Source organism: Dromaius novaehollandiae, chromosome Z (genome assembly GCF_036370855.1).
Source record: "Dromaius novaehollandiae isolate bDroNov1 chromosome Z, bDroNov1.hap1, whole genome shotgun sequence".
NCBI lineage: Eukaryota > Metazoa > Chordata > Aves > Casuariiformes > Dromaiidae > Dromaius > Dromaius novaehollandiae.
In genome coordinates, this window is record NC_088132.1 from 10,471,805 (window position 1) to 10,498,914 (window position 27,110).

General features: G+C 37.9%; 1 protein-coding gene across 1 annotated transcript in view; it reads right to left on the minus strand.

Moving 5' to 3' along the window:
- Window positions 1-27,110, minus strand: part of LOC112982266 (E3 ubiquitin-protein ligase KCMF1) — a 53,221-nt gene that overhangs the window by 5,083 nt on the left and 21,028 nt on the right. Inside the window, 4 exon segments of the mRNA XM_064501892.1 lie at window positions 407-581; window positions 1,773-1,874; window positions 8,015-8,154; window positions 20,319-20,486. Of these exon segments, the coding sequence (XP_064357962.1) occupies window positions 407-581; window positions 1,773-1,874; window positions 8,015-8,154; window positions 20,319-20,486 (585 nt within the window).

The window sequence follows — 27,110 nt, forward strand, 5'->3', positions numbered from 1 at the left end:
TTAAGAAAACATTTTCAAGTATTGCCTGACATCAAAGCTGTTGTTACAAAACATTTTTATTGTGTGTCATACACAGGGCTGTACCAATGTACGTCATGGAAGTTAGAAACAATTATGTGTAAAAACAAATACTATCTGTGGACAGATTAGCCATGGGAATAAGCCTTATATTTGCTAATGGGTTAGCGACTTCAGGCTTAGCAGTTCAGGGCACAACCCCTGTGGACAATCCAGTGAAGCACACTGTTCATCAGTAACTACCCATCAATTACACATGCGCCGTGGAGCACCTTATAAATGCAGTTTCAGAACACAGAAAAGCAGAGCAAGCATTATCTTGAATTTTACATCTAAAAGTCCATACGAGAAGGATACTGGAGTAAAAATCTGTGTTTACAGCTCTTACCAGCTATAGGATCCATGGCTTCTCTATTGCTTGGAGAATATGAACTCTGAGAAGATGAAAGCCCGCCAGTGGAACTGCTAGTAAAGTGCATGTTTGATCTACGTGCGCGGGGGCCTCCCAAACCCCGGCCTGGGTGAAACATTCTACGTACATGCCGAACGCCACTGGATTCATCGTAACCACGAAGTTAAGAAAACAGAATTGTTTGGTGTTGGTTATTAAATGGCAAGAGCACTTGCTATGTGAAATACTTAGGTGACACGCTGTTCTTTCATTCACTAAAGTGATTCAACTTTTAAAGTGACACTGAAGTGCACTGCAGCTACAGTTACCAGTCAGACCTACAGATCTGAACTCCTGACACCCAGTGCTTTGTACACCAAACTTCTCAACCTTCTCCATCTTTTTACTATGTCTAAGAAATATCAAGATGGATTTCTTATTTTCTAGAAGTTTTCTACCAGTTAATTAGAAAACTCTGACAATGCATGTTCAGTCAAGTTTATTACTGAGATAAAGGGATTTTATTTCCATCTGCACAAAAGAAAGAATACACTAAAGTCTTACCAGCTATGCTGGAGTAAGAAAAGTCTTTGAGAGCCATAACTTGTTATGCAAAGATATGCTGTGTATAGCCAAGCTAGAACTATTTGTATGACTGAGGCTAAAAAGCCACCTTTAAACAAATTTAAAATGTTTCCCTATTAAAGAAAGAAACTGGGCCTTAATGAGCTGTCCACAGTCTAGGAAAAACGACATACCTTGCAATGGCTGCACAGCATTCGTAACAACAAATATGTGAAGCCATTTGTGACAACTAAGCGCTTGTCCTGGCCTACAGAGCTGACTACTCAAGTTGTTAGGCCAATGCTGGAGACCCACAGTTTGACCTTCAGTATGTGGCTACCTAGCTGTTAGCAATGTAATTTTTGTTAGATAAAGCACAATTAGGCTTTAAACACAAAATTTAAAATCATTTCTCAAAACAAATCATCCTCAAATCATCCACTTCTGGTCACATAAACACTTACAACATACTACTGAATCTGGATTGCTACTTCCAGATAAACAAAACAGCATCAGAACTAATGACCAGGAAAGATAAACTGTAGCACAGGTAGCAAAAAGATGGATGTCAGAAACTTCTTTAAATGTTTTTATACACTGTCAAGTATACGTGTGGCCTATTCACAGTATTTTTTTTTTTTTAATTAAAAGGTTAATTTGCTAGTTGATATACAAATCTTCAGCAATTAAGTCCCAGGAAAACCAGATATGTGAACACTTGACTTTAAAATCAAAAGAAGCAGTTATGGTTATTAGATTGATCAGTCCAGCCTCTTTTGTCCAACTTAGGAAAGGATATTAAATCTCTAGGAGCTCTGTGTTCCAGTGTAAGATGAGCTGCGAAGTCATCTGTGACATGATTAGGATCCCCTCCAGGTAATGCTGCACATATTGGACAAATCTGAAATGATAAAGTAAGATAAAAAACAACTTTATCTACTTTACACAAAACAGAACACACATCACTGAGTCAAGCACTCAACACTGATTCTTATGCTTTAAAAATCACATTACAGGTGTCCACAAATATACCCGCAGCCCCATATTAAAAAGAGTAAATGTGCTCAAGTGCAGGTGTTAACTTCAACATCTTTTCCTTTATGATTTATGATTTTAGTGATACTATGAAAACCAGAAGTATAATTTCTAAATCCAATCTGCAATGTCTTGAAAATTAGTCTTTGTATGCCAACTGTGGCACAGACAGTAGAGTGTGATTATGCAGGATTACTATATACCTGCTTGCACCTTCTTGTGACATTACTGACTTTAGTCATTGCTCTTTGAATCCATAAACAATTTCTCATTTATATTAGCAGAGGAACTGTGGGAAGCAGAATGAGACCAGACATGAATATTTGTTGAAGTATTAAACTGACTGTTCAGGTAGCATCTAATTACAGGCTTGGCAGAGAAGGGCTGATCTCCTTATCGCTACCCAATAGTATTTTGAGAGAAGGCACATATGTTTTCTTTTTCTTTTTTTTTTTTAAACCCAAAACACACATTAACTAAGCAAAGCAGACCAGCACCATTACAATTGTCATTTATCTCTTATTTTTTTCTGAAGGATTTTGCATACCTGCTTGAAGAGTTTCTTTCTTTCTTTCTTTCTTTTTTTTAAATAGTTTTGCAGGCTGATTTTGACATTTTAGAGATCACAGATCAAAATGAAGAAAAAAATCCATTTCACATAAAACTTTTTTTCCCTGCAAATGTTAAGTGCTCAATATTAACAGCACATGGACAGTTAAATACAACTGCCATGTATACATTTTTCTCTTTTTTCCCCCTCATTTTCAAGTGGTCTTGTCTTTGTGGAGCAGCCCTGGCTGCAAGGCAAAGCTCAGGCTCCTGGTGCTCTTCATGCATATGCTCAAGTTGCTCACAGAAGCCCTGAAATGACTTTGGGTATTAAGAACATATATGTAATAGCACACACATTGGTCTTACTCTTTTGGAGGTGAGAAGGAGAATGCCTTTGCATACATTTATTGAAAAAACCTCATCGGACTTTGAGAGTGCTGCTATATCTTTAGTGCCAGTTTAAGTTTAGGAATCAGCTCTGAACAGAAGGGCATTTTAAAAGCTTCTTGCTACAATCCTTGCACCTTTATTTTCAACGTTCAGTATTTCTCTTCACTGAACTACTCTTCCCAGACTTCCCATCACCACAGAAGCAATACAAACAGACACTGTAGAGCAAAGACATTTCATTATGGCATGAGGGAGGACACAGGTATCAGTGATGCAGTGGGTCAATTGCAGTTACCAATTTCAAACGTCAGAGAAAAGCCTCACATAAACAGAACCTGAGTGTTTAAGGTAGACCAGAATATCACGAGACAAAAAAAGCCATATGTCCCTTCCCTCCCATTCCAAAACCAAAAACTCCCTCCCAAAGTAACCTTTAAAAAACCCTTTGTGATATATAAGTGGGACTAAGGACAATAATTTTACCTTTGCAGATTTCCTTTTATATACTATGGCACATTTATCTGTCAAAACCATGCAATTTCAGGACAAAATCAATAACAAAAACAGGTGAAATGCAACATGAAGAACAGGGATTTTAATCCATGATTTTGTAATGTATTTTTCTGCCATGAAAATTTCACTTTTAAGTGCTGCTTTTGGGCAACCTATCAAACAAATTATTTCCAGAAGAAATTCTCACCTCAAAACCACTGCACCATAATTATCAGGGGGAAAAAAGAAATGTTCTCTCTTCTTCCCAAGAAGACAGTAACAACCACCTTCCCCAGCAAACCGAATGTAATAAATATTCAATTATGCCAATATATCACACAGCTACTCAGTAGGGAGACAGGATAGATGAACATAGAGTCCATAATCTTACTTACAAGCAGCTTAATTTTCAAGCAAGAAAGTCCCCCTCCCCTTTTTTCACTGAGCAAGCAGAACCACATCATGAAAAGAACATGTTTTAGAAAGTAACAAAACAAAAGAAAGTTCTACCCAATTTAACAGAACAATGGAATTATGAAGAGCCCATATTTCCCTGAAAAGAGGAGAGACAGTCCTTAGAAAAGTACCATCTGGGAGAAAATTAAAAGGAACAGTAAGGAGAAAATTAGGGTCCTAACCCTACTCTCCGGGATGTACAGAATTCAAGAGCTTTTTCTCTAGGAAAGGTTAGGAGAGCATTGTTATAAGCAAACAAGAATTTAGTTAAGCATTAGCAAAATGCCTACCAGTCATTATAAAGACTGCAGCATCACTGATAGGTGTGACGCAGCTAACATAACCACCATTAGTATAATGTGCCTGAGTAAGTGGTACAGACCAGAGGAAAACAGCATCAAGAAGTTTCTCCTGGAAGTTACCACTTTTTATGTTAACAAATCATATTATTTTGCAACCCTCATGTGAATTTCATTCAAAGTTCTAGGTTGAAATCAGGCTCCAACTCTGACAGAATACCTGCCTGTTTCCAGACGCATTCTCCTATTACCATCACCTCCCTATTTGGGTACAACGTATAAAACTATTCTGTGCTTACAGAAAGCCTGTCACTTGCACTTAACAGGGATTGCTATAACATTCAAGAATGAAACAGGAACCATTTACTTTGTGTTGTCTATTTCGTTACTGCAAGAAAAGTCCTCATCAGCTTTCACAACATAACAACCTGGTCCTTACAGCTCAAGCATGAGGAGTCTACTTACTGCCTCGCTGAGTATGAGAGAAACCTGCTAAATGCAATGTAATAGCAGAAAATCTGTGTCTTTATTCTGAAGCATGATTCAGACAGGACATCTGAGGAAGCTTCCTAGTATTTTTGGATTTGCAGTGCTAGCAGACTTGTACTTGAATGCTGCATTTTATTCACCGATCAGTTCACTTTATTGAAATCCAACAGCAAAAATAACAACTATAATGATATCCAGACTCTTCTGCACTTGCCCTGTAATACTGACTGACTATTACCATTGGCCATTTATTGGAGCAGAAAGGCTGGTAATTACTGAGGTTTTAGTTTTCATCTAAATCACATGATTTTTTTATTTTTTTAGAGCAGGTAACATTGAACACTTCAAATAATCATAATATTTATCACTGCTTCCATAGATACCACCATATCTTTTTGATTAAAGTACCTACAATTAAGGCAATTACCTTCAAGGTAGTATTAAACTGTCCCACCTACGAATACTGAACATTGCTATATATGTAACAATGCCAAACACCCAAGAAAATCAGGGATCTCACCTTCTAACCTGTGCCACTCTGAGTACAAAAATGGCAGAATTCAATCCTTGCTTGTTAAAAATATTAATAGTAAAAGTATCTGAAGAGGGCATTTTTTTTTCTGTTGAACAACAATGATTTACTGTTTAAAAAAAAAAAAAAAAAAAGAAAGAAAAGAAAGAAATAAGTGACCAAGACCAAAATAAAAATAATTCCATTGCTGCAAGCCAGGTTTAAAGCTATCAAATAAAAACATCTTTAAATATCTATAACCACTATAAGGACTAAATGTCAGCATCTAAACAGGAATAATTGCTCGAAAGCCTAGGGCCACAAAGGTTTAGAGGAAAATATGGATTCTTCAGTAACATTATATGGTCTTTTACTAGCTACAGTAAAATTCCACTGCCCAGCTGTACGCATATTCATGCTAAAAACTTATCACAAAAGCTAGATTTAACACTTAGGACAAAAATATATAATCACATTCAAGGATTAAAACATTGTCCTTTACCATGAGTTTGGAACAAAGATGTAGTATAATAATATTGCAGACTGACCCACACTTAAACAGTAAAGACTTGTTTTCACACACACACACACACACACACACACACACACACACACACGCAAAACTCAAATCAGTGGAGTACTAGATGTCTGAAATCACAAGGCTAGGCTTTATGAACTGAATTCTGGAAGTCACAGCACAAACAAGAATATGTCAAATTTAATAACCTAGAATCTTAACATTCTGTGTCTGGAACATATCACTGACATCAAGTGGTGCAAATCAGAATTACAGTACCAAGCCACCACAGAAAGTCATCCAAATGTGGAACTTTCAATGGCTAACACTACATTTAAAACTTGCAAAGTTAGAGAACAACCCAAGGAGACAGAACTTGCAGCGTGTCACTAATATGAGTTATGGTCCTACAGTGCAGCTGATATGAACTAAAACAGTTTGCTTCCCTACATGGTTAGGTAAGATCAGAATACATCTGAGTCTCAAAAAGGTGGACAAACTACCTCCCCTATCACTCCTCCAGCCTCCAGGAGGAAAGGTACTTTTTCTTCCACAGAATTCCTTGAAAGTTAAGAAGAACGAGAAGAGGATCAAAACAGGGAACTCTGAAGTCATGAGTCATTTCTTTGCAATGCATTAGTAATGAGTAATTTGCTTAAAGCATTCACATTTTTCTAGGAACCTAAAAATTGTAAAATGATTATAACTGGACAACAGCACCCTTGAGGTCCTTCTATAATTACACATTCTTCCAGGGTTATCAGCATCCATACACAAGCACAGATCCATTCTCTGCTGCTGGAAAGATACCTAAGCCTCTTGGTTGAGAACTGAGCTTAGGACTGCCGCTGAATTAATGCAACAGGCTTTAAAAATAAATATAAAACATAAAGGTAATCCAAAAACAAGACCCACAGACTCTTCTAAAACAACAACAGCTCAAACATTCAAGCACCCCTAGCATTTAGCTTCTTAATGTTGCAATAAAGGCTGAGAACAAGCCTTTAATAGCATCAAAACCAAACTGCAAATTCTTCCTGGACAAACTCAGACTTAAAAAAACCCCCACCAACACAGCAGATAAGAGATTCTTCTTAAGTGCAAGATAACCTACCTGTAACATCTTTTGGCACAAGCAGCAATTGCATCTAGATGATCAGGACACTTAATGAAAAGCAGAAGCAAACCACTTTTTCTAGTATGGTCTATGGTGTACAAATGAAAACTATGACAACCATTAACTGATAATGGATATCAACAGAAAATCAAGCAAGTGGTGAGATGAAAGGAAGCAGCAAATGCCACTCCACAGATCAATATAATTTATAGTGCTATTTTTGCATAAGGGAATGAACCAACATTGTCTAAGCTTTTTCAAAAGGATTTAATAATTTTTGTTTACTTGGGGAGGAGGGAGAACCCACATTAGTCCTATCTTGTAAAAAAAAAAAAAAAAAAAAAAAAAAAAAACTATATTAAAACTCTTATACATAAATTAGAATTTCAAGAGCACCCACATAAGTAGCTTTTTCTTTTTTAAATAATCAAAAGGCCTTTCCCAGAAAAGAAAAAAATTGTGATAATGCTTTAGAATTGGGAATTTACATGACATGATTATCCAAAGAAGTTATTTGTTGCTAACCTAGTTTCTCCTGCTCCCAAAGACAAACAGGATAACAGGAACTAACACTTCAGACAAACAAGTATCAGCAGAAATATTTATGGAAATGTGTTTTTAATTCTATCAACTATCCTAATGGGGAGAGGTGGAAAAAACCCCTAGCTTAACAGCAAAGGTACCAACAGAACAACTTCTGATGCACAAATGCACCTAGTCCATTACAAAAGATGTTTAAAAACAGACCATCATATTGGCTGCTTATCTTCCCCTCTATGAGAATCACAGAAGACTGTCATAGGTATAGGCTTACATGATACTGTGAACTAGTTTAGCAATTATGCAATTGGCTGTGAAAACTGGAGACATATAATACAACAGAATAACCATGAGAAGATTCTGAATATTGCCTTAGAGAAAATAAGCTCCTAAACATGGCAGCCTTACTATCAGGATAACCAAAGTGGCAACCATACCAGAAAAAAAAGCAATTCCATTATATCAAGATATCTTCAAAACGTAGAAAAATTCTGATGTCACTTTCAAATGTAGGTACATGTTTTAAATGAACATATGCTTCAAGGAAAAATAGAAAAGCAAAGGAAAATACTAGTTTTCCAGAAGGGAGATTATTTTTCACATGCTACCATCACAAATGAAAACTAATTCTGAAGCTTCTTACCACTTCTGTTGATGTTTCTGCGTGTTCAGAAGTAACGTGTTCTTGAAGAGATGTTTCCGTATAACCCATTTTTCCACAATAAGGACAAGTAAAAGACTGTGGTTGCTCTACAGAGAAAGCTTCTCCACCATAGTACAAATCTAGAACAGAAAATGTTTTGATAGAGATTATTTTTTAGCCGTAAAACAAATTATTTTGTCCATGAAAACCTGTGTGTATGAATGCATGTGAATGTAATCACTGATAAATTAACCTGGTATTTGATTAAAATGGCTATTTTAATTCTGTATAAAAGGCATATTCTGATATTCAAAAAGTGTTCAATTACCAAACTGACAAAAAACAGACCAAATTTCGTTTTCGTTAGCAAACATAATATGGTTTTCTAATATTCAATAGCAGCAAAAGTTGGTGGTGCTGCCAAATCTTCACTTTTCTGCCGGTCTTGTTATTCCTAATACTAGATCACCTACAGTAATTTAGATTGGCTTGAAAGAGTTTTCAAAAACTCAACTCTCCACTCTAAAGTTAGATTTAAAACAGTAACTCAGAAGTACTGAGTAACTCATGACAATACTTGTGCCATGCCTGAACAAGTGTTAATTGATAAGAAGTTTTAGAAAAGTCTTGAAGATAAATTGTGAAAGACTGATAAAGAAAAAGGAATCAGAGATCTGTTACACACCAGTTTCAACATTTAGGCTTGTTGAATTTAGGCACTTTTGTACTACTGACGAAGCAGGCAGCTTTAAGTTGCTAGTTCAGCAGCTCTCCAAAATAATCATGAAAAATTAACAAACCATGCAAGAAAATAATGCTTTTCTTTCTCTTTCTCTGCAGGGATTGTGTATTCTCAGGAAAGATGAATATGCTTTACTCTAATTTGCAAATCAAGACAAAAATGTGGTTTTCTTGAGCAAGTAATTTAAAATCTTTCACTGACATTTTTTGCTAGAACTTACTGACAAATAACAGATATTTACACAGAATTCTGAGTATTCTGTTCTAATTAAAAGTGGACAAAATTCAATGAACATAGGAACTTATGTTCTGCACCACAAGGCAATATCCATCTAATGTGTATCCATCTAACGTCCTTCTGCAGGTATAAGCAGCAACTTCTTCAGGTTTATTGCATCTTCTGCTATTGAACTGTCTTCAATAGATGACTAGGAAGAACAGAATAGCATTTGTTTCTGCAGCCATACAAAAGACATTGCTTAAGCTAAAGAAATTAATTCTCCAAATGAACACACCAACAAAATGTTGCTGTAGATGCTGCACATTCAACAAGACTGTTTGTAGACAATATTTACTAATAACTAGAAGTTTTGAGTGTTAACACTCCAACACCAATGCAAGAAACCCCAACTTACTAGTATCATGATTGTAAGTACAGTTAAACATACCAGATGAATACAGCTCTATAGATGCAATACATTGCAGAACATAAGTGTTCAGTAAGTCCCTGTTTCCCTTATTCAGAAAACTACTTTTGGAAAACTTCCATACTGAAGGATGAGAGAAAGATATCCCCTTTCCAGAGCCAGCAAAAAATGTCCAAGTAGACAGGCAGCCTTGCCAAGAGGAGAAACTGCCTGACAAACTAAGCATTTTAGCCAGTCCATCAAATTATCTATCACACTAAACTTAAGTTCCATCCTGAACCTAGACTCTTATTTCTAAGACATACACACACACGAGAGAGATTATATGCCAAGCTACGTGGAAAAAGTTCCCAGCCAATTAATCATAGCTCTCCAAAGAAGCATTTGAGGTTCCTTGAATTTTCTTCTGAGGTGGAGCAGTAACTTTTCAATACGGAAAACAGAATTGCAAATTCAGATATGAGTGAAACAGAGGACTATGCAGACAGAGTCAGCATTAATATACATTGGAAGAGATGCGCCCCAAAATCTGAAAGTCATTTACATAGTACTAACACAAACAGAACCTGGAACTATGATTAGAGGGAATATATATGTCTTAATTCAAAATATCTGTCCTTATTTGATCCCTAGAAACCCACTGGAAGAACTAGTGAGGCTTAGAAGAGGAAGTCTAGTAAGGAAGACCTGCTTTCCCACATCCGTGAGAAAGGTCATTGGCCACCACTTAAACATATTCAATGGTGAAAAAACAAAGCTACCGGGCTGGAATAAAACATCTCACAACTTAAATCTGCTCATTGGGTTTAGAAGCTAAGTATCAATCAGCCTGAGAGCGTTTACTGCATTCTCAAAAGACAAAAATGTAATGGGAACAACATAAAATTTCCAACATCAAAGTTTTTAAAACTATCTGTATTACTTACCTCTTATTCAAAATTAGCTTTTTTTTTTTTTTTTTTTTTTTTTTTTAAATGTATGGGTAAGTCAATGCTACAGTTACTCTGGCAGGCAGCCAGAAAAGAGCCGGGGCTGAGGCAGGATTACTCCATTAGCATTCAGAACTCAGAGAGTCCCTAAGCCAAGGTGCTGAGCAGTAGCAGCTTACGTGATGAATCAGATTTATTTACATGCTTCACTACCTTTTAACTCAAATAGCTTTTCTGAAGTTTTAGCATACGCATTTTCAATGTGGTGACCACTCTTGTTTGTAAGTCTTCCATGCTTCTTTTTACCTGATGTACAATAAAGAGTTATGTGAAAATCAACCTGTTTCAAGTGTGAAGTGTCATCTGCGGAGCCTAGCAATGAGGAGGAATACTATGGGGATCGTTTCAGATATAAAACACACAGAAGAATGACATAATTCAGAGGACTTCAAAATATTTGAGTGAGTTACTAACTAGCACCACTTTCCTGCATTCCTCACGCACTACTCTTCTGAAAGTTTCCCCAACATTCATATTCAGTTTCCAATTCTCATGCTGCCAAAAACCTGAGTGGGGGTAAAACATCGCCAATATGCTGAGGCATACTCAAATAGAAATAATTTAAATATGCCATTGCTTCAAATGAGCAAAGCAAGAATATTGCTTACAACAGACAAGTTCTAAGTCATTGAAACAGTCCGAAGGGATCAGCAGTACATGAAGTGGAACGTCCATTCTTTCAGAAAAATACAACTGAAAGGATAAAGATTTGAAATAACAAGTACCTAAAATACACAATGCAAAATGCTTCAGTGAAGATGAATGAAAGAATCCTCCCTAACATTATCTGAGTATAAATTCTAATTAAAGAAGCTCACTGCACTAGTTGTTACAGCATGCACCAAAAAGGAAAAGCCTAAAAACGTTCTTGCTTCTACAGTGTCACTCCACAGGGGAAATGCAGTAAACTTTCCTTCTCACTTTTTCACTGTCCTAAAACTATAAGAAAGTTGAAACCTATATAAAGACTTCAGAAGCAAACTGAGATAACCAAACTTCTGAAATCAATAGCTGAAAAAACTCAAAGCTTCACTACTTCTAATGTACCTGAAACAGTACGTGCAAATACTATACTGTTCTCTGAAACTCAGTAATCCAGCAAAAAATTCTGCAAAATACTCTGTGTAACTGTGGGAACAGCAAAATGCCAGTCTCTCTCTCTCACACACACACACTCTGAAAGTTAATTATAATGTATTTAGCTGATCCTCTGATTTCCCTCAAGCTTTGGTATGATCCTCATGGTGATGATTAAATGCTTATTTACTGGCTGTAAAACCAAGTCTCCATCTTGGCAGACATGGACGCACACATGCAACAACATGAACTCAATTTCCCTCTGAGGGCTGTAGCCAGCTGAGCAATCTCATTCTGGAAATGTGGCACTTTATATACTGATTTGGATAAAACAAAAAGATGATGACTTGAAGCAGCAAGCCAATTGAAAAAAAGGGAGGATATCACTTTATTTTATTACCCTTCAAAGGGTTTTCATATAAAAGTAGGTATTGTTCTTGAATGTTGTATCTACTACCTAGAGAAAAAAAATCCTTCAAAATTAGCACATGGTCTGAATACCTCTGCGTATAAACTTCACCTCATTTCAAGAGCAGAAACATTCTGAAGTGACCAAACTCAGCTTCCCAGATGAGCAAATGGCACAGAGCTGCAAGCAGTCTGAAGCCAGCGATAAAGAGATCAGCATGCAGGTAAAAACCTCTCTTCCTTTGATATACTTAATTCAGTCCAGATGTCAAGAGTTTCAGAGGTATGGGGTGTTCTATCACACCGGGGAGGGGTTTGACAGGTACTGTTTCTGGCCCTTGCTTTTAAAGAATCTGAAACAAACCACTTATTAATCAAAATAATAATCTATCAGTCCAAGTTCAGGCCTCCTGGTTATACTGGCACATATACTCCAGGTTATACCTGGTTCCACCCTCCTGCATATTCCTCCCACTCCTGCCTCCTTTCACATCTTTCTTACAACTCACAGCAAACTTGCAATCACATGCCAGGCAAGCATGCCTTCCTTGCGGAGGTAAGGGGGACCCCTATCAGAAATGAAACCACTTACTGGCTAATCCAAAGATGTTTCCCTCGAAAGATTATACCTCCCTCCTTTTTCCTCCTTGATCTTAATCTCTCTCCACGTTCTATACAATGAAACTCCTGCCCCATGGACTGTTTCTAATCTGAAATACAGGACACCAGGTATGTTTTCTTTTAAAATATAACCTAAATGAAAAAAGATGTCAATAATTCAGTGATATAGTGAATTGTATCTTTTGTCTAATTTTAAAGTTGCTGAATGTCTATTTCTCCACCTGTTGTTTTTAGAAGGTCATCAAGAATTCTCAAGAAATTAATGTAGCCATGCTATTAACACTCCCAAAGGCTCGTTTGCTAAGGCCCTAGTGACTAGAAGTATGGGAAAAATGAACAGGCCAGGCCTCTAAAACTGCAGAAGCGAGGCATCCTACAGTTATATTACTGTTTCCATTTACAGTCATATCACTGTTCAGATGAGACTGGCTCATGACCAGAGAATTATCCCTTCTGGCCACAAAGAAATCTTTCAGATAATGAATTTTGATTTTTTTCCAAACACCTTCCTACACAAAATTTTGAGTCTGTAACTCCTCAAACTCCTCTGGACTGCTAAAGCCTTCTTTTCAGAAGAGCTAGGAAGGAAGAAAGGCTTGTTCAGAAAGAAAAGGAAAAAAATCCAGACTAAACATCTCTCCAGGAGAAGATTCCTTACCCACATTGCTTATCATATAGAGGAAAGCACAAGGAAGATAGTAAAAGGATCAGAATACTCTGTAAAGGAGAGTCAACAATAGCTTATAAAGTTAGATTTCAAGCCTAACGTTGTTTAGAAAGTATAGTTTTCTTGAAGAAAATGGATTTAATGCAAAAACTCAACCAAAAAAAAGGGGGCAATCTTGCTTTATTATCCATCTGTAGCCACAAACTGCATTTATGTAACAACTAAACTTTTGACTAACACGTTCTTTACCTATGTAGGAAGGTGGTAATGAGACAGAAAAAGTATGGTATAATTCTTTAGGTAAAACCAATCTTTGAAGGAGATGAATTAGGCATACACTTTATAACAGCTTGTCCTTGTACGCTGTTAAGATATATTTCTATAGAAGCGTACAGAGAAGTCAGGAATTTTAGTTTCATTTACTAAATGAAATGCAATTTCATTTCAGTTAGATATATCTATCAAAATAAAAAATGTTGGTATCATACAAATTGTTGTATATTGACAAAAAATATTTCACACATCAACATTTGAACTGAAAGGTAGAGGAAATTAAATAGTGACAAACACCACCTTCTAAAAAATACATTCCTCTACCACTGATCAAAGAGCATTATTATTCAAAACGATACTATCCTGAAAACTACTGTTTCTTCTGTTTTGCTGCGTATTTTCTGACTAAAAACCTTTCTAAACCTTGCTAGCTACTCTGCTACAAGTTTAAAGAAACAATGCTTACTCACCCTCCATTTATAAAAATTCACACAAAGAAATAGGCCCACAGGGACCCTGTGAAATCCACCATGGACAAGTGATCACCGTGCCCTGGGACGGCAGAGCCCTAGTAGTGACACTGGCCGGGGCTGGGAGCAGCTCTGTGGAGAAGCCCCGGTGGCAGCGAGCAGAGCAGGGGCAGCGTGCACGGGGCAGCCCCCAGGGCAGCAGCCTCCTGGGTGGTGCGAGCAGGGGCAGAGCCCAGGGCGAGGGCAGGGCAGGGGTGGTCCCTCTGCTCGGCCTCATCACACCCTGGCTGGACACAGCCTCCAGTGTGGGACCCAGTGCAGGAGAGACATCCACAAACTGGAGCGGGTCTGGGGATGCCACTGAGCTGTGGGGGCTGGAGCCCCTGCCCTGCAAGGGGAGGCTGCAGGACGGGGTCTTGTTAAGCCTGTAAAAAAAATGGCTTCAGGGGCACCTCACGGCAGCTCCTGGTATGAAGGAGAGGAGTCGGGCTCTTCGCAACAAGAAAGGTTCAGACTGCATATAAGGAAGACATTTTCCCCCATGCAGACAGCTGAGCAGTGGAGCAGGCTGTCCAGAGAGATTGTGCCATCTCCATCCTTGGAGGTTTTCCAGACCCAACTGGATAAAGCCTTAAATAAGCTGGTCTGACCCCACAGCTGACCCCACTTTGAACAGCGGGCTGGACTAGAGACCACCCAAGATCCCTTCCAATCTGAATTATGCTAATGGTTCATCCTATGAAACTAACAAGACACACAGTACCATTCCTCTAGACTCCAGTATACTGTCAATCACATATTGTGTCCTGCATTACTGACTGGAGTGATCTACTTCCAGCATGGAAAATCTGCACTCCCCTTATTCAGAACTTTCCTCTTTCACCAAAAAGGCAGTTCAAGAGCCACTTTTGCTAGAGTAAAATACCAACTCAGTCGAATGTGAGAACAGCTGCTGATTCCTTCCAGCCAGAGCATCAGTATTTCAATCTTTTAGCAAGATCCAAGTACAACTATGTCTAGTAGAAGGAAACAGTATATCTTCTATTTTTATTCACACAATGTCATCAGTTCTCAATCTCAGTATTCAACCACAGAGCTAAACAGTGCAGGGCTAATTGCAGCAGAATCAGAAACACACTTTTGGGGCTGACAAAGGCTATGGCAGGTATTCAGTTTATTTGACTAGCTGGATGTTTTGTTTCCCTGGCAGTTATCAGGGTCCTGAGTGCACAAACTGGCCTTAATTGCCCCAGTCAGCCTCAGCAGAGCCCTCCATGCACAAACTTGCTACCCACAAGCCAGATTCAAGCGCAGTGCTCCTGGCCCTCGACTGTGTTGTACCTGCACCTAGCCCTGCCTCCGGCTGTTTTAATTGGTTTTCCTGCATTGACCCAGGACCTGACCTGTTACTCTTGCCTTGCTGTGTAATGGGATCCGTTCCTGTCACCAGCTCTGCCTTGCACACCCTGTCTTGGTGCTGCGGGACTGCACGCTGTTAGTGAGGACACAGCCCCTCTCTGTTCTGTGTCACCCTCAACTCCAGGTACCACGAACAAACAGATGCTGATGAAGATGACAATGAATTTGATGTCCATCTGCCAATATTGAGCATTGCCAATACAGTAGATGCTGCTTGATGGCAGGGGCCAACTGGCTGGGGAGCAGCTTTGATGAAAAGGACCTGGATGTCCTGGTGGACAGCAAGCTCCACATGAACCAGCAGTGTGCCCTTGCATCAGCGAAAGCAAACTGTGCCCTCAGCTGAATCAGCAAGAGAACAGCCAGCAGGTCAAGGGCTGCAATCATCCTGCTCTAGTCCACACTTATTAAGCCACATCAGGGTACTGGGTCCAGTTTTGATCTCCCCAGTTCAAGAGAGACTTTCAGAAGGGTCCAGTGGGGGGCACGCAAGATGGCTGGAGGATCTGACATGTGAAGAAAGTTTGAAGAAACTAGGTTTATCCAGCTTGGAGAAGAGAAGGCTCTGGACAGGTGGGGGGAGGGATCTAAACCCAATTTTCTGGTACTGAAAGCCAGTTAATACAGGCGGTGGAGGTACTGTCTTCATGAGGAGGCATTGGGACAGGGTAAGAGACAGCAGGCACGAGTTGCTTCAGGGAAAATTCCACATGGATATAAGGAAAGTTCCTTGCCACGAGAACTGTTAAACACTGGAATAGGCCCAGAAGAGGTAGAACCTTTCTTACTCGAGACTTGGCCCAACAGGGTAGCCAGTTTAAGGCTCTGCTTCCTACACAAGACTGGATCACATGATCCCCACAGTCCCCTTCCAAACTTAAGCAGATTCTTCAGTGATTCTACGGCTTAGCAAGATACGCACTTAATGGACAGATCTTATTTGAGTGTTGAAGATGGAGAAATAGCCTTGAGCTGAATTCCAATAAGTTCAGCCAGACCTCACAGTTTATATTAAGGTTAGTACTCAGACAGCAAGCTGCCTAAATGATGGTAGCCACAAAAAGTGGTAGGATCTTCTGCCTCATTAGCACCAAAGAAGATAACTGAAGGTATGTTTATTTGTACTTTAGTAGAAGTAACACAATAGGACCTTGCTGGAGAATTCTGCTAAGTTGCACTATTTTCTTTGCCAGTCCAACCTCTAAAATCGTAAGAGTAATGTGGAGGCCACGTGCTTAGAATAATAAAGCATCTTAGCAGCTTAGAATTCAGAGTCAGTGGCTCACTGCTGATAAATTATTCTTCAAGAGAACCAGAACTGGGAAGTGTGCTCTCAACTTCTACATCATCCTGACCAGTTGTTCTACAAAAAGCACACTTCTACAGTGACTGTGCAGTAAACATGTCCTTGTTCTTCAGCAGAGCTATTGCTATTCTGTTCTTTAGCCCTTCAGAAAGAAGCTAGTTGGAATTGTGCTTTAAGGCTATTTGTCATTATATGTGAAACTTCACTTATTATTTTAAAAGCTCTGCCCCTAGTATAGCAGCATATCACTCTCAGGATTTTAAAGCATCCAATAAGCATCTTTTTCAGTGTCTCAGTGGGAACTGGAGAATAATACATCTGTCATCGTTTTGGATCCCATCTTCCTTCAACAACAATGGTAGGTCATACACCGATTTCTAATAATAAAAAAAAAGTAGGGCAACGAGACAGTAAGAGTGTGAACACTGGCATAGCTAGAAATCACTAGGGCTTTTTATTCATTTTTTAATAATCTCATATGGGTTCCTACATGAGTTCAAGTCTTCAGAAAAATCAAGGTGATGACAAAAGCTCCTTCAGAGCACCTATTACATATTCTGTGACATTATTATAGTGCCTAGGAACCCTAAAAAACTGACCAGGATTCTCAAAGAGGTAAACGATTACATGCTTTGTTCCAAGTCCAAACAATCCCTGACAATCACATCTATGTGATTAGTTGTTCACTGCAAACCAGAACTTGGTCATGGCCTTAAGCACAGAGTACTTAGGTTAACTCCAGTCCCCTGCATGGAGACAATGCTGGCCAGAATGTTGAAGGGTATTAAGTTCTTTGTCATCAGTTGCAGATGCACCTTGGGCAAAACATTTCTATGACTAACTAATCCTCATGCTCACTTTTAAATTCAGAAAATCATCACTGACTTCCTCTGAAGTGTGTGTATCAATAATTTTGCAATGGAAGGATACTCTACTCCCCTTTCTTCTTTCCAGTACAAAAACAATGTTCATCTTTTACCAGATGTCTACTCTCCACCCCACCCCAGCATTAGTAACAACTGTAAGTTTATTTCTATTAAAAACAATTTTCATACTTTTGAATCAAACCTGACTACAGACAATGCTATTAAGATTTGTCAATGGACAGATGTTCTAGATTTCATACATCTACCTGTATTTTTATAGATGTTTTCATAGATGTTTTCTTCAGTTTTCTTTACTCATACATTTCCTACTCATACTACCATACACTACAAAACAATTTCTCAAGTTACAGCTTCCCATGTCACTAAGCAGAAACTGGAAGAATTCACCACCTTTAAGCCATTTAGTTTTGTATCGCCAATCTTTTTCTTTAGAATATTTTCTTTTAATCCATTTACATCTCTTTCCTTGGTGATTTATAAATTCACTAGTACAGCTAGCCTAAAAACTCTAAACAGGTTGTTATATACTAGTTCTAATTAGTTTGAAGTTCCTTAGCTCTTAAATTTTTGGATCGTTCTCAGAATCACATAATCTTCTCGTTTATCAAGGGCCCTTTGAAGAGTTACTAAAGTTTCTCTAAGCATCTGCACAATATGGTAAAAAACCGTACTCTACCACATCTTGCATTCCATAAAGAACCATAAAATAAAAACATTTTAAAAATGAGGTCACAGCCCTCCTTGACGTCTAAGAAATAGCATATTTATAAATATTTCCTAGTTCATCCTCTTCATCCTAAAGCACAAGATCCCTTGTACTTTGGTGCTCTCTGGCATCAGCCTTTGCTGTGGTCCATAATCTGGTGATATATTCCTTTCCGCTGTATTCTTTGTAGCCTCATGTATTCTTTCTTGAGCGAGGGTTCTAATCAAGCAAGAAGGTTGAGAGCTGAGCTGCAATATTCCCCCCCCCCCCCCACTGCTTCTAAGGGAACAATGCTCAGATATAAAGCCATATGAAAACACCAGAAGAACTTGCTTTCTTATTATTCTTACTTAAAGAAGCTACAGTAGCACAAACACTTCTTGCATTCCAAAAACTCAAATAATGAAGAAGTAGACCTCAGAGTTCTGTGACGAGCCTATGCCAGTACTTCAGTGTAAATCATCTTCTACTTATTTGGATTCTTTATGCAGACTTAAGTATTAAAAAATTCCCCCTTCAACCTGCACAAATAAAACACATTAGCCCAAAGATGTGTTTATTTAGCAGAGACTTCCAAAAGAGAACTATCCAAGTTTTAAGAAGCAAAATATGTTTTCTAGACATTCTCAGGCTTCAGTGGTAGAAGTGGTATGAAATGGAAGGAGTTTTTAGAGCTAAAGACTTTGAATGTACTGTTATAAAGAAATTTATTCTAAGTTTTAGCATTTACTGTTAGCTTAAGGCTCCACAGCAAATATATGTCTGTCCTCTTTTTCCTATGCATGAGAAGCACTTAACGTTTATGGCAATGCTGTCATTTTACCCCATGTGCAACATTCATGAATGTTACTGGAGGCCAAATAACTTTGAACTGTGCATCTCCAACTGTGACCAGTACTCTGAATTAATACACTGTTGCACAAATGATTTTACCTCATTAGTAAATGAGAATAAAAAAAAAAGAAGCCTGAGAAAAAACATATGCAAATGAACACCCACACTGGCATTTTTGGTAAAGCACTAAAAACTTCCATTCCAAACGCTGGACACCCAGGGCCTCAATTTTTCAAGTCAGTATTAGGCAGTCCTAGGGCAAACAGAGACCTGAGAATTACAAGAAAATAAAAGACTTCTCCACTGAAAGGCGGTCTTGAGAAAGCGACTATATGTTTGTGCATTCAACTGTTCTCTGATTGTTCAACCCACAAGGAAACAGACGTTACTATTATTTTACTCTTGTTTTAACCAATAAGGTAAAGAAATCATCTACAATTAATAGAACTTCAGCTTTTAAGAAGTTATTGTATTTAAGAACTCAACATTTCAAGAACAATATAGCTGGAATCACTAAAAGCTGTTTATTAAAATAGTCCAATGGGTTTAGAACAAACTTAAAGAACAAAGACAGACATGTCCAATGTCATCAATGTCTCCGAGAAAAGATTTGTCATAGAAGTATCTCCTGAGTTACAACTCCACTTCTATAAAGATGATGTGGTACAACAGAAATAACTAGTGGGATAGAAAGGACATGAGCAACTTTTTTTTTTTTAATATTGAAACTGTTTTGCAGTCAGAAACAGTTTTTAATTAGTAGGACTTCAACATGCCCCAAAAGGACTACTTGCTAGTTCTCCTCACTAGTCTTTTATATTCAAAATACAGCCTATCATTACCCCTACTGCAATAACATTTCCACAGAAGCCACCATAAAATAACATTCCTCCAAACTCTCATCACCATTTTTCTTCTTTTACACTGTGGCACATCCTAGAAAAGCATACTGAAGGAGGTGGTGGCAGCAGGGCTGCCTAGATTTGCCTATACCTTTTGAACTGGAAGTTAATTAGGAATAGTCATTGTTATCAAAGACATGAAATAATCTAATAATCTCTGTGCACCACATTAAAATAAAAAGAAGCATGTAAAACAGTATTTGTATGCTAGAATTAGAATCAAAGAGAATATGCCCGCTTTTAGAAGATGGGAACTTGCTGTAATTTTCAGTGTGGTTAATAATTAAAAATATGAAAATACACATAATGTCTGTAACTGCAGCAAATGGCTATGATCACAATTAGATTATCACTTACCAAAATCTACTCTCGTTAGTATGCACTGCATGGGATGGTCCGTTGTATGCCTTGTTGTTGTTGCACCACTTTCATAACAAGTTGCACACAGATCGTAATCGTAGCAAATTAAACACTTGTATCTGCGACCTCGAAAATTTCCTTTTAAACATGCATCGCAGCTGACACCTGTAAACAAATAAAATTGCTTGAAAACAGCAATAAGTTACACTGTTTTTCAACAAGAGGCAGATTTGTTACTACTCCCTCCCAAGAACCACAAGTAGCAAGCCGTCTCTGAAATATGCAGCTGACACACATAAATACACTTAAAATGTGGGTTATCTCATAAAAAGACACTAGTCTACTGAAAGGAAAATCTTGAACTCTGAAAGTAAAATAAGAACAAACTCAAACATCTGAAATGAGAACTGGTTAAGCTAAAAAAAACTCTTTAGACCTGCCTTCCTATGGGAGCCTTTATCTGGTAGTATGATGGCTGTTTTGACTGCTCTGTTAAAGCATATTTATCCCAAGCCTCGGGGGGGGGGGGGACACACGACAGCAAACCACTGACAAGAATCCCTAGCTTCTGTCTTAACTTTCCTGCTTTCTAATATTTCAGTTCTGAAGAATACCATAACCATCCCTGGCAATATATGTGGAGTAGAAATTGAATTTTCTTCCATTTTAAGGAACAGGAAAAAATGAAGGTGCTTTTGAAGTTCAGTTGTATCAATTTTCTCCACCTCCTTCCCTTCTGGAGTTCAGTCTTTGCATTGCAAACTAGTCACATTGCAGGTGTCAAAGAAATGCTTCAAAGCTTCTAAAGGTTTTCATTTTTCCTCTGTGTAGTTTCAGATCTCTGCTGGTTACTTAGGTGAGTGCATGGGAAGTAACATCGTCTTGTAATCTGTCCTTCGATTGCACTAGCAAATTAAGCACCTCCATGAAAGACAGGAGTGTATAAAATGCAGGCAACATTTTGATCAACATTCTCTTTCAGCCTTAAATAAAACATGTTCTTCATAGTTTGGTAGCTTACAGAAGCAGAGTTAACAGAACAAAATAGCGTCATTAATCTCCCACATCCCCCCTTTTTAACCTAATTACCAGAGGACTAATGTTGTTTGCAGAACAAACATGCTACTCCACCCTAGCATTTGAGTGGAAGCTTTAACACTTGTTACACTAGAATGCAACAATAACCCCTCTCATTTAAGTCTTTCTAACTTGTTCAAACAATTGCTTTATCACATTTAGATGAACTCTGGACAAAACAATATTTTGTCAGTTTTCCATTCACTTTCTTTACTCACAGGCATACTTTAAAGCATTATCTTATCATTTCCACTGTGTGACTAAACACCATGCACTAGTATGAATATTGAACCTTTCTCTTTAGTTGCCACACTCAGTATTCAGTTTGCCACTGTCATTCTGCATGAAGGAGTATTCAGAAGAAATTACTTCAAGCATATCTTTTACTGGTCATAACCTGAAAGAATTATATTTTGACAATGTCAGTGTTAACATCTTTGAAGTTTTTAATCCTTCCGTTTTGAAGTGCTATTCTCTGAAGTTTTGTCCATTAACTCTGAAGAAACTGTAGCAATCTTCTATGATTTATGAGACAGTGATCTAACTTTTGAGAACATCTGCTCATTAAGAAAAAAAAAAAAAATCCAGAGATTTAAGTCCATTGACTGTTTTTTTCCTACCAAGATCTAGAAAATTTTACACATGCAGCATCCAAATTTCCCCAGCAATGCATGGTGTGCACAAAACACTTATCAGCTGTTGGCAGCACTACAAGTCTTTTTGTCAGCCACTAAATTTTTTTTTAAAACAGCTGATCACCAAGTTAGGCATCACTTTGAAATAAGCAAGCTAGTTTACTACAAAGTCCGTGTTACACACTAACAACTTTCTAGATGAAGTATTAAGTCACAGCTCTCTGTTAAGCCCTACTCCCCCCACTTTTTTTGCTTAAATTCATAACAGTTGATTTAATGCAGATATATGCCTCTTTGCAAATGCCAAACTCCTCCCATCACATATTCTCTCAAACATCTAAATAGTTCATATTTGAAGACTGACTTTTAAAAAGCTTTTTGTCTGCATGCTTTCTTCATGTTAATGCTTCTGCATATAATTCCATTGTACCCTTCCCCTTGTAATATTAACTCTGGAAAGATTCCGCTATGAACATAAATTACAATAAAATATTTGTATTTAATTTTTTAACACTTCTGGTGGAAATGTATTTAAGTACAACAAAGTTTTTAAACAGCAGAGGTCTTTTGCTTCTTATAATCAATTCCCAATTAGAAAAAATATGATTTGAGTTCAACAGAAAATCTAATATTAGTGTAAACCACCACTACTGCTGCCAAAGTCAGGTCCAGCGCAAAATCAGGTCCAGAGAATAACAGGATGTTATACAAAGAGTGTGCTTTCTACATCTCTCAGAGTTAGCTTCATGTGACTCCAAACTACTCCCTTTCTGAGAATATGGCTGACAACAGGGGGTGTAACAAGTTAATTTTATATCCTTCTGTGTAGTAAAAAAGGAAAACCCCCAAAGGAAACAGGTAAAATGAGAATTAAAAAAACATGAAAAATCCCTTAATTTGGGAGCTAAAGCCATATTTAAATCCCCAGACCTCCCACTGAAGCCAGCAGAACCTCATTTTCAGAAGTTACAACACTTATTCTTCCATTTTAAAAAGAGTCTCCCTGAAATTCAGCTCTGTTACAGTTTTTCTCATTCTTCAAGCCTATCACATGGCTGCCGAAACCTCTCCCATCTATCCAAACTGGAATACTCAGCCACCTAATCTTCTCCCACCCTGTTCTGGCTACCATAGTAAACACTTTCGCTTCCTTATGAAATCTTAGATTTTGTTTTCAATTTTCCCTATTTCAGCCTTTACATTCCATCAATTAATTGAAATTCCAAAAGTTCTTTTCTTTGTCCCTCAAAACCCCAAAGACTTTAAGATAACATATTCCTGTCAGTACAGCACGTCTTTCAAACCCCCAGCATTTCCCCTCATTTGCTGTATAAAGCTACAAATGCATCAGGTATGCAGCAAATTCAAGGATGTTAAGTTAAACTGAATGCATTCACATTAATCATAGATGTATGATTAATGTGAATCAGAAAGGGTTCCCTTTGAAGTAGGGAACAAAAGCAAAAAGAGTGAACGTGTGACAGGGATTTAGATATTCTGCATACAATTCTGACTTGCACAGAATACTACCAACTTTTAAAAAGCCCTTGAATGAAACTCTATTACCCCTGAATGAAATCCTATTCAATGAGAACTTTTGTCTCATCTTCTCCAGAGCAGCCATCTGGAATAGTCACGGAACAAGAAATACCCGTTTTATTTAAACTGAATTGAAAATCGATGTTTTTTTTCCATAACAGGCAACTGCAGAAACTTTTTAATTTTTTTATTATACTTTCATGTAATTGCTACACAAGTACACACATACACTGTTTATCATGTGTCATGTCTAATCAAAACTTGTTGCTGACTTTTTTTTTTTCAATACAACATTATTCCACTAGAGGGTAGCATCGTGCTAAAAGCCTAAAGACTTGGCTCATCCTGCCTTTAATAATCAGCCTTCAAATTCTGAAGGGCTCTTCAACAGTATTCTCTCTTCATAGTATCAGTCCTCTCAGTCTCTTCAGGCTAGCATTTGGCGTGAAACGGGAATTCAGGAAATACCTAACAGTTCCATTAATAAAATATGTTATTCTCCTCTGATACAACATTCTCACAATTTTAAATCAAGTCATCCCATCTAACCAAGGATGATTACTTCAGGAGGGTATCATCACACAAGCATTGTGTATGTAACATGCTGAACAATGATGCACAAAACCAAGAAAAACCCTTTCAGACTCCCTCCAATCCTAACAATCAAATATGATTTGCTCTTATGCTATAGAATTGGTTTTGCTAGCCATTAACCAGAAAGAAAGCAGCCTCTCTGGGATTAACAGTTAGAGAGACTGGGGCAAGCAGATGATCTAATTTCAGAATGTCGGGAATAACGCTGGACAGAGTTGTGGTTGAAATGTCAACTGCACTGGGATTAATTTGTTTTTACACTTAAAAACAAAGCCAAGGTGTAAAGTCTAACAAGATGTCCTGGATGTCCAAAAAGCTAATGACTGCCTTGGATAGGCATGAATAACCATCTGATTCATTTGTGACAGAGCAATGTTTTTTCCATTTGACATCCCTAGATACCACGAACAATCAGGAGGATAATACTAAACATAACATACAACAAACATACACAGTAAACATACAATCCTTCCCAGATAAAACAACCTGAGAAATTTCAAATTCTGCTTATACGTAATATGCAAGACTCTTCAGATCTATCAAAAGCCCTCAGAAACAGCATTGCAAAAACTATGTAGTTTGACTGTGATGAACAACTTAAGACTGACAAATGAAGTAAGACTCGCATTACCTGTTTCAGTATTTGACAGAGAAAAGCAGAGACACTGAACCAGACTCACTATTTGACAAAGTGGGAGCACAATGAAATGAAACAGTATTTCCCAAAAGCATTCAAGAAGTAGTTTCATATGTATACCTAAAGCATCACAGAAAGCATAGACATCTGATTTGAGGACGAACATGAAGAGAATTAAGAGAACATGTCCACAGTATACAAGAAGTACCTCCCATTTTAGAACAGTAAGCTGCAATACCTTCTACTTAGAAAATGTACAGATAAGATTTTAATGAGAAAAATAACAGTTGTTAAGTAGAGAGCAGTAACTCATCCCTTTACCACTACACTAAAAGACATGGTCTATTTCAATAAACATGTTTTGCAAAGAAGCAGTGAGATGGGCATCTCTACATGATACGACAGATTTCTCGAAAAACTGATTCTCTTCTGAACTGGAAAGTTCAAGATCTTAGTTGTCAGATGCAGTATTTCTGCACATGAGGAAAAAAAAAACACGACTAAGAAAAATCCGAGGTCAATAACAAAATAATCTGCAAAAATGCAACACTGTATCAATGCAAAAGCTACGCATCACTAGAGAAAGTCAAGAGGAGCACTCAGAAGTCAACTTTCTCATGAAGAACACACAGTCAAATGTAAGCCACACAGTGACACTGGAAGATGTTGTATTTTTCTCTTGTTCTCTGTCTCAGTCCGAACTGCTAAACCTCCAGCAATATTTTGGATGTATCGTTTAACTTTTAGAAGCGTCAGAGGAAATTCCATCCATTAATCGCTATAAAAACCATTCAGAATAGACATGAAGCCTGCATCTGAAATATTCAAGTAGAATAAGGGGAAGTTCAGAGAAGACAGCATGACCTAGCTGTCGATACAGAGCAGTATTTAATCCTTGGGCTAACCCTGAGAATGAAACCACATGGTTTTAACAAGGCATGGAAGATACTATGTTTGTGGGTAGTTTCACTATTACAACATTCCTGTGGGCAGTTAAATGTCCAAAAACTAGCTTTATGGCCTGTAATTCAGGTACAGTTCTTTCTTCAGCAGTGCTCAGATTAAGGATCACCAAAATTCTTTTAATATTCAACATACATACAAAATCAGCTTCTCAGTGACCTCTTCTCCAGAATGAAAGAGCCAGTTACCGCACTTCCTATCCCACGCAGAGCATGAGAGAGGTTCACCCTTCTCAAAGACTGACAGAATTACATGCAACAGTACCACAGAATTTCAGTGGGACTGCACAAACTTCAAGGTTCCCACCTTTAAAACTACATTTCAAAAAAACAGGTTAAGCATGCAAATGAAAGTAAAATACAATTGTACTGTCTCTTTTGTGGTATAAAAGGCTGCAATCTGTATACTTCATTTCATCTTTATATTCTGAAGATTGCAAGTAACATCGCTTTTGATATGCTTCTGATACTTTTCCTTAATGGATGCTATTTCAAGAGTGTTGTTTGTTTGTTTTTAATAAATTTGTTTGACATCAACTAACTATGTGAGCTGCAGGGTACCATGCTGCATGTCTACCTCAGTCCTACAGTAGACTACTGAGTCTGTGAGTAGACTACTGACTTAACTGAGAGATTAATTTCTAAAATCAGATGTTGCTGTTTGTGTGAAAAATCCACCAGAAATTCAGCCAAATTGTAGACCTCTGAAATGTTTTAACTCACATGTTTAGTAAAGTAGATTGTCAGAACAAACATCAAGGAGTCCTACCACATTGAGAATACTCGAGCACTGTTGCACCTTCAAGTGCTGAACAGGCAATTCACACACCATCTCCTCAAAGCAACTGAAAATCTCCATCCTCACACACACCCAGTGTGCAATAGGATTCAACCTGCAAAATCGGCAGTAGCATGAAAGAGGAAGCAACCAGACTAGCATGTCTGCAAAAAGTACTAGTAAGATTGAAACTGCAGCCAGAGATGATGCAAACTTGGAACTGGAGAGAAAGAGGAGAGTAAACCAGGCCAATACTAGACCAGAAAGGCAGAAAGGCTTTTATTTTCTAAACAGTACTCCTTCCTCCTCAAAGTCTGAGTAGAAACAGATCTCCCAATCTTGTCATCTCCCTTCTGTCAACAGATTTTGTTAAGCTTACCGGTACTTGTCTAGAGCTGGTCTAAAGAGATAGAACCAAACAATACTACTGAGCCAGTAAGTTTTAGCCTTGGTCATGAAACATGCAACTGACAACATGCTGCAAAAACGAGTTTTTATGCTTTTGCCTCGTTTTATGCTTTTGCTGTCACATTCCAAATTTTGGGAATTACACACTAAAAGGTACAA